Raw genomic sequence first — 8,295 nt, forward strand, 5'->3', positions numbered from 1 at the left:
AACCTTGAAGTGTCATTAGACATTTATTTTTTAGTTTCTTACTTTTCCTTTTTTTTTTAAATGAAAGTTTAAATTAAATAAATGGCGCTGGTCTAGAATCCTACCACAGTTCTAAAATCAACGCACAAAATTTGAGTTAGGTTGCGGGTTAGCGTTTGGGTGTGGTTGGGTCAAGTATTATTATATTCTTTATTTAATAATAATACTTGACCCACCTTTACCCAAACGCTAACCCGCACCCTAACCCAAAACGTGTTTCGTTGTGGTAGGATTCTAGACCAGCGCCAAATAAATTCCGGTCACATGCTTTTAAGTTTACCATAGCAAATCGTTATTTTTACAATTATTTGAAACATGAACTGATTGTAGAATTGATGTGAGAGATTGCATGGATAGTAATATGAGGTAAGTTTCATCGCAGTTCAATAACTTACTTGGTTTTAATAAACAAAATTGTGTTTTTAGTTCCAGAGGTCAATTTTTGCAGCTGAAAAGAGAAATCAGAGACCTCATATATGTAAATGCGACCTTAAGCAGTGAAATCACAGAAAATGACCAGCAATTCCACAGAGCTAAGCAAGAACGCCGGTAAGCAGTACATTGTTTTACGTCTATATACTTGTAAACCAAAAGGAAGCATGCAGCTTAAAATTTTATTGTGTCCTATCTATTTCTAAGCTGTTGTGTTAAAATAAATAATATATTAAAACCAAAATATAATACAATCAACATGTTTATTCTATCAAGATTCAAGCAAAACCACAAAGGTTATGAAGATTCATTCGAATTAAGTATATTAGCAGAACTGACGATGCTTTTTGCGTAACTATAGTATTCTGCTTTTGTTGAATAAAGTTGTTTTTGGATCTCTTTTACAACCTTTGTGGTTTTGCTTGAATCTTACGATATGGAGAAGAGATCAACAACTAGCAATGTTGGAGCAGGCTTAGATCCCAAAATTAACAAAAATAGTAATAATATTATTATTATTTCATCAATTTATTCTATCAACTTTTGGACATTAACTACTGATACTTGATTTTTATATTGTTCATAGTGTCAGAAAGCAAATTTTGGCATTAACTTGAACATAATTGCGTACTTTTTGGCTACAAAAACATCTACCCACTGCAAATTCACAAGTTTCCAACTGGCATGAGTTATTTGCAAACCACAAGAATGACATTTTTACAGAATGTGTATAAAATTGTATAATTATATTATTAGAATGTTGTTAACCATTTAACAAAAATCTGAATTGTTTGATTTCTAGAAACATGAAAAAATGTATTTATATATGAACCACAACTGAAGAAGCATCCAACTATAAACCACTTAGTGTTAATTTTACTCATAAGACATGTTTGTTTTGTAAGACATGTTTGTTTAATGTAACAATAGATTTAATTTTTTGGAATTAGAAATCTTTGTTACCTTGTAATACTATTATTTTAGAAACTTGCCTTTCAACACAAAACACATTCTTTAAATCCCAAACCATAGCTGAAACCCCCAATTTGGTATTACATCAAAACATTAGCACCCTTGTATACAACGCTTGCTAACATTGTCAGTTGGCAAAGGTTATTGCATTCCTAGTTGAGTGTGTGACTTGTGCTTTTAAAGTTATATATTATTGGTCATAAATGTTGTGCACAACAACAGTGATTGAAGCAATTTTGGTCATGTAATTGTCTCAAAACAAACACACTTCAAATGAAAAAAATATTTTTTAAAATAGGTATCTTTTAAAGAAGCTTTTACAGTATGAAAAGCCTGAACATAAACCTTTGAAAGCGAAATGTAAGTTCTACTGAATTCTGATAGCACATCAATAAAAACATATGCTTTGCTAAGATGTTTTTTTTATTTCAGCTTCTGAGGATCTGATAAAAAAGAAAAAGAATTCTGCCAGCTCAAGTTGAAAAACATCATTGTTAATAAAAATGGCAATGTAATACAAAAATATGCATTGTAGTTGTATTAAAATAGTACTTCTTGTGGTAAGGGGTTATGTGGGCAATAGAGTGATGATGTTTGCCAAGCTGAACTACCTTCATGTTTTTGACTTGTAACCATCCAGTGAATGAATTTAAAAGCATTTGTGTAGGATAAAACATTAAAGTTTTTTTCAACTATTATTCACCGCGTTGTAGCGTGTCATTTTATTATTGTATTCGCGACATGCGTCTCTTGTGCCTCGCTGTGTCTCGTTGTGTAGTGATGTAAGGTCACTTGAATAAACTACGTGCTGCTGAAAGGTCGTGTTGTTATGTGCTTCTACAAATGGTGACCGCCACCTGGGCGAAGTTGGCGCGCTGGATTGGTTTTGGGCAATATCTCCAAAAGTTGTGACGATACAAAGTTGAAATTTCTACACAATCCTTATATTGCTTACATCTTTCCAGCAATCACACTTTTAACGAAAAAATATTAATATTCATTTTTATGAATATTAATATTCAGCTATATTAACACCTAATTTTCAAACTTTCTCGCTAATTTTTTCACGAAATAAACTACAAGACATACTCTTCAAAATGAGCCATCGCTTGTAGCCAATATCAATCGGGCTTTGTATCGTCACAACTTTTGGAGATATTGCCCAAAACCAATCCAGCGCGCCAACTTCGCCCAGGTGTGACCGCCGACGTGATCGAATTTTTTCTGGACGAATTTTCATAAAACGCTGAGAAATGGCAGAAGATACTATAACAGCAGTTACTATAAAAATACCACCGTTTTAGCCACAAGACCCAGAACTCGTCGAGGCACAATTTAGCGTAAAAGGTATCACGCAATCGCCTAAAAAATTTAGCCACGTGGTTGCTGCTATCTCACCAAACATCGCAACTGTTGTAAGAGACATAATTAAGCACCCTTCACGTGATGAACCATATGAAAGACTAAAAGAAGCACTAATAAGAAGAATCGGAATATTGCAACGTCAAAAACTTCAAAAATTTTTGCGACATGAGAATCTAGGCGACCGCAAGCCGTCACAAATGTTACGTGACATGGAGCATCTACTCGGTGACGTCGAAGCCAAGCAAATTCTCCGCGAGGTTTTACTGCAAAGACTTCCTGCTAATTTAAGAACTGTTCTTTCAACCCTAGATTTAGATTTAGAAGAGCTCGCCGAAAAAGCAGACAACATTATTGATTTGTTAGATCCTCATCCAACGCGGGCAGTGGTCGATCAAATTCAATATGACGCTGTAGCATTTAAAAGAAGTTCAAACCTCAATCGCCAACAACCTTTACTGTTGTGTTGGTATCACCGTCGCAAGAAATGCGTTCCGCCGTGTAGCTTTGCGGGAAACGCTTCGACAAGCCACTAATGGCGGCTAGTGCCTCTGGTCATTCTCGCCGCCTCTTGCATATAACTGACCACGCAGCTGGTCGGTCATACTTGGTTGATTCCGGTGCCTCTGTGAGCGTAATGCCCGCGACATGAATGGATCGCAATGGATGTCAAAAGAATCTCCAACTTGTTGCGGCAAATGGTAGTAAAATAGATACTTATGGCACCCGAAAAATCAACCTTGACTTAGGTTTAGATCAAAAGTTGTCATGGAATTTCACACTGGCCAACGTCACACAGCCAATCCTCGGCGCTGATTTCTTTCGGCATTATGGAATTCTCATTGACTTGAGGCGAAACAAACTTATAAACTCGAAAACATTTGACAGCGTGCAAACTGGCATTTCAAGCTCTGCTGCTCTCGGTCTGGTGGCATCAACAACAGCTGCAAATGTTTATGAAGCCATTTTCAACGAATTTCCTGGCTTGCATATTGGAATAGATTCAAAGTCGGATTTAAAAAAAATTAGGAATAAGATCGAAAACAGATTAACGTCAACTTCGGAATAATTCAAACGTTACAACTTCACAAAGGCAACTATAGGTCATATATTTTCATAAAATCGACACTGGAATTACACCCAGAGCGGATTCAAACCATCAATGCAATTAACAATAAAACGGAATAGGATAGACGCCATAGGAAACAGAGCTAAAGCTGTCGGAAAACTATCACAATCTGTTGGATTAACACCCAATTCGTCAGATTACCATCCAAAACTATCGTAATAACACCAAAATACCCCAGAATAAGATTTAAAACTGTCGGAACATGACCGAAAGCTATTAGAAAAAAAAACTAAATTGGTTGGTATAGGATCTAAATAGTCATAATTAAATCTTATCCTGTCGGATTATGACCTAAAGCAGTCTGGATAAGATCTAAAACTGGCGGAATAACCACTAAAGGCGCTGCCATAAATTCTAAAGCTAGTTGACTAAGACATAAAGCTTTCGGAACAAGATATAAAGCTTTCGGAACAGGACATAAAGCTTTCGGAACAAAACACAAAGCTTTCGGAACTGTAAATAAACCTTTTGGAAGAGGACATAAATCTGTCAGAAAAAAACGTAAAGCCGTCGGAATTAGGTATAAAAGCAATCAAAATAAGAGGTAAGCTGTATAAATCTACATAATAAAAGAGAAAGTTTGTGAGATGTAAGTGTGTGGCAAGATGTTCGCATAGTCGGTGATGATTATAATATGAAATTCGAGAAGTTTAATGTTGCCCCGCTTTAGCTCAGTGGTAGATAACTGGTCTCGTGAACCAAAGGTCGTGAGTTTAAACCTCACTGGTTGGAAAGCTGTTGAAATGTTCACTTTCTGTTTACAATGTGTTGCATCACAGTGTTACGTCACACTCAATGCGATTTACAAGATGTTTTTACAAAATGTTACAATATTGTGTTTAAGCACGTATCCCAGGCCCCAGCGTTAGTTAATTTAATAAAGGTATTTTTAGAAGTAGAGTTTAAGTAAAAGATAGTCCAAGTTTAACGTATCCGCGCAAAACTTTTTTTCAAGCGCAATTACCTGCCGGGAAATAAAAAAACGAAAGTAAGTATTTTCCTTAGTAAAAAAATTTTAATGTTTCCAACTAAGACTATTATGTATAGGAACTTATTGATGCCTGTTACCGCGTGAACTTTAGGTAGAGTTTGCAAATTTACGAAGAATTGAATTTTTATTTAAATCCGTTTGTTAGCGATAGTGATTGAGGCCAAAGCCTAATGACTTCTTACAATGTGTTTACCCACGCAATACTTAGCAGAGTTCGCGAAAAAAGCTTTATTGAAGCAGTTAACAGTAAGCATTTGTTTTTTCAATGAGGATTTTTCTCACGTTTGACGCAGTTTAGCACGGGATTACGTATTTGCTTAAACATGACGCTATCAAGCAAGTCTAAGCAATTGCTGCTGCAACCTAAAGTTTTACGTTTGGGAGTTATTCTCAATTGACAAACGTCACGGGTTTTCGTTACTTAAAAGTTGTATTGCATGCTTAGCCAAGTGTTGTGCGCTATAGTTAACCGACTTCACATCACATGATTTGAAATTTCTATGTAGTGACACTCAGTTCAAACGTTTAGGCATAAGCAAATTTGTTATGACATTTAAAAAAATATGTTTGCATTATTTATGTCATTTACGAAGATCTTACGAATAACCGGTAAATATTCCTTTGGGTAATACTAATTTACGGAATGATGAATAGTCGGAACGATCACTAATTTAAGTGTTCCCCGTTAAAACAATTATTAAACCAACGCACAATATTTGGGTTAGGGTGGGGGTTAGCGTTTGGGTGAAGGTGGATGAAGTGTTATTATATTTAATAATTATACTGTAAGGCCATGCATCATTCCGTAAATTAGTGTTACCCTATTCTTTGTAACCTGGGAAACGCCGGGTATTTCGTCTAGTAAGGTATAAAGCTGTCCGAATAAGCCGTTAAGCTGTCGGAATAAGGTCTAAAACTGTCAGAATAGGCCGTTAGGCCGTCGGAATAGGGCCTAAAGCTGTCGGAATAATGTCTAAAGCTGTCGAAATAAAACCTAAAGCTGTAGGAATAAGGCCGAAAGCTGTCAGATTGAAACCTAAAGCTGTCGGAATAAGGTTTAAAGCTGTCGAAATAAGCCACTAAGCAGTCGGAATAAAGCCGAAAGCTGTCGGAATAAAACCTAAAGCTGTCGGAATAAAGCCGAAAGCTGTAGGAATAATGTCTAAAGCTGTCGGAATAATGTCTAAAGCTGTCGAAATAAAACCTAAAGCTGTAGGAATAAGGCCGAAAGCTGTCAGATTGAAACCAAAAGCTGTCGGAATAAGGTATAAAACTGTCGAAATAAGCCACTAAGCGGCCGGAATAAAGCCGAAAGCTGTCGGAATAAAACCTAAAACTGTCGGAATAAAACCTAAGAATGTCGGAATAAGGCCTAAAGCTTTCGGAATAAAACCTAAAGCTGTAGGAATAAGGCCGAAAGCTGTCAGATTGAAACCTAAAGCTGTCGGAATAAGGTTTAAAGCTGTCTAAATACGACCAAAAGCTGTCGGAATAAGGTATAAAACTGTCAAAATAAGCCACTAAGCCGTCGGAATAAAGCCGAAAGCTGTCGGAATAAAACCTAAAGCTGTCGGAATAAAACCTAAGAATGTCGGAATAAGGCCTAAAGCTGTCGGAATAAAACCTAAAGTTGTCGGAATAAAACCTAAAGCTGTGCAGCGACCGACCGACCGGGCGAACATGTTGCCACACATACACAAATAAACAATCATCCGGCTTTTAAACTCTCTCTTTTATATATACAGATTTTGACGGCTTTATACCTTATTCTGACAGCTTTAGGTCGTATTCCGACAGCTTTATACCTTATTCCGACAGCTTTAGCTTTTATTCCGACAGGTTTAGATCTTATTCCGACGGCTTAGCAGCTTATTCTGACAGCTTTATACCTTATTCCGACAGCTTTAGACCTTATTCCGACAGCTTTAGGCCTTATTCCGAAAGCTTTAGGCCTTATTCCGACAGCTTTAGGCCTTATTCCAAAAGCTTAAGGTTTTATTCTGACACTTTAGGCCTTATTCCGACGGCTTAGCGGCTTATTCTGACAGCTTTGGACCTTATTACGACAGCTTAAGGTTTTATTCTGACACTTTAGGCCTTATTCCGACAGCTTTAGCTTTTATTCCGACAGGTTTAGATCTTATTCCGACGGCTTAGCAGCTTATTCTGACAGCTTTATTCCTTATTCCGACAGCTTTAGACCTTATTCCGACAACTTTAGGCCTTATTCCGACAGCTTTAGACCTTATTCCGACAGCTTTAGGCCTTATTCCGAAAGCTTTAGGCCTTATTCCGACAGCTTTAGGCCTTATTCCGAAAGCTTAAGGTTTTATTCTGACACTTTAGGCCTTATTCTGACAGCTTTAGCTTTTATTCCGACAGGTTTAGATCTTATTCCGACAGCTTAAGGTTTTATTCTGACACTTTAGGCCTTATTCCGACGGCTTAGCGGCTTATTCTGACAGCTTTAGACCTTATTCCGACAGCTTTAGCTTTTATTCCGACAGGTTTAGATCTTATTTCGACGGCTTAGCAACTTATTCTGACAGCTTTATTCCTTATTCCGACAGCTTTAGACCTTATTCCGATAGCTTTAGGCCTTATTTCGACGGCTTAGCGGCTTATTCTGACAGTTTTAGACCTTATGTCGACAGCTTAAGGTTTTATTCTGACAGCTTTAGGCCTTATTCCGACAGCTTTAGACCTTATTCCGACGGCTTAGCAGCTTATTCTGACAGCTTTATTCCTTATTCCGACAGCTTTAGACCTTATTCCGACAGCTTTAGGCCTTATTCCGACAGCTTTAGACCTTATTCCGACAGCTTTAGGCCTTATTCCGAAAGCTTAAGGCCTTATTCCGACAGCTTTAGGCCTTATTCCGAAAGCTTAAGGTTTTATTCTGACACTTTAGGCCTTATTCCGACAGCTTTAGCTTTTATTCCGACAGGTTTAGATCTTATTTCGACGGCTTAGCAGCTTATTCTGACAGCTTTATTCCTTATTCCGACAGCTTTAGACCTTATTCCGACAGCTTTAGGCCTTATTCCGACAGCTTTAGACCTTATTCCGAAAGCTTTAGGCCTTATTCCGACAGCTTAAGGTTTTATTCTGACACTTTAGGCCTTATTCCGACAGCTTTAGCTTTTATTCCGACAGGTTTAGACCTTATTCCGACAGCTTTAGGTTTTATTCCGACAGCTTTATACCTTATTCCGACAGCTTTAGCTTTTATTCCGACAGGTTTAGATCTTATTTCGACGGCTTAGCAGCTTATTCTGACAGCTTTATTCCTTATTCCGACAGCTTTAGACCTTATTCCGACAGCTTTAGACCTTATTCCGACAGCTTTAGGCCTTATTCCGACAGCTTT

General features: G+C 37.3%; 1 protein-coding gene across 1 annotated transcript; it reads left to right on the forward strand.

The window, feature by feature from the left end:
- Positions 1–286: 286 nt before the first annotated feature.
- Positions 287–2,254, forward strand: LOC146133118 (transforming growth factor beta regulator 1-like). The gene is made up of 4 exons (XM_083397472.1): positions 287–405; positions 466–588; positions 1,742–1,803; positions 1,876–2,254. The coding sequence occupies exons 1-4, from the start codon at positions 389–391 to the stop codon at positions 1,923–1,925; spliced, it is 252 nt and encodes an 83-aa protein (XP_083253598.1). The 5' UTR covers positions 287–388; the 3' UTR covers positions 1,926–2,254.
- Positions 2,255–8,295: the final 6,041 nt, after the last annotated feature.

Source organism: Ascidiella aspersa, chromosome 9, assembly GCF_963924565.1.
Source record: "Ascidiella aspersa chromosome 9, kaAscAspe10.2, whole genome shotgun sequence".
NCBI classification, from domain to species: domain Eukaryota; kingdom Metazoa; phylum Chordata; class Ascidiacea; order Phlebobranchia; family Ascidiidae; genus Ascidiella; species Ascidiella aspersa.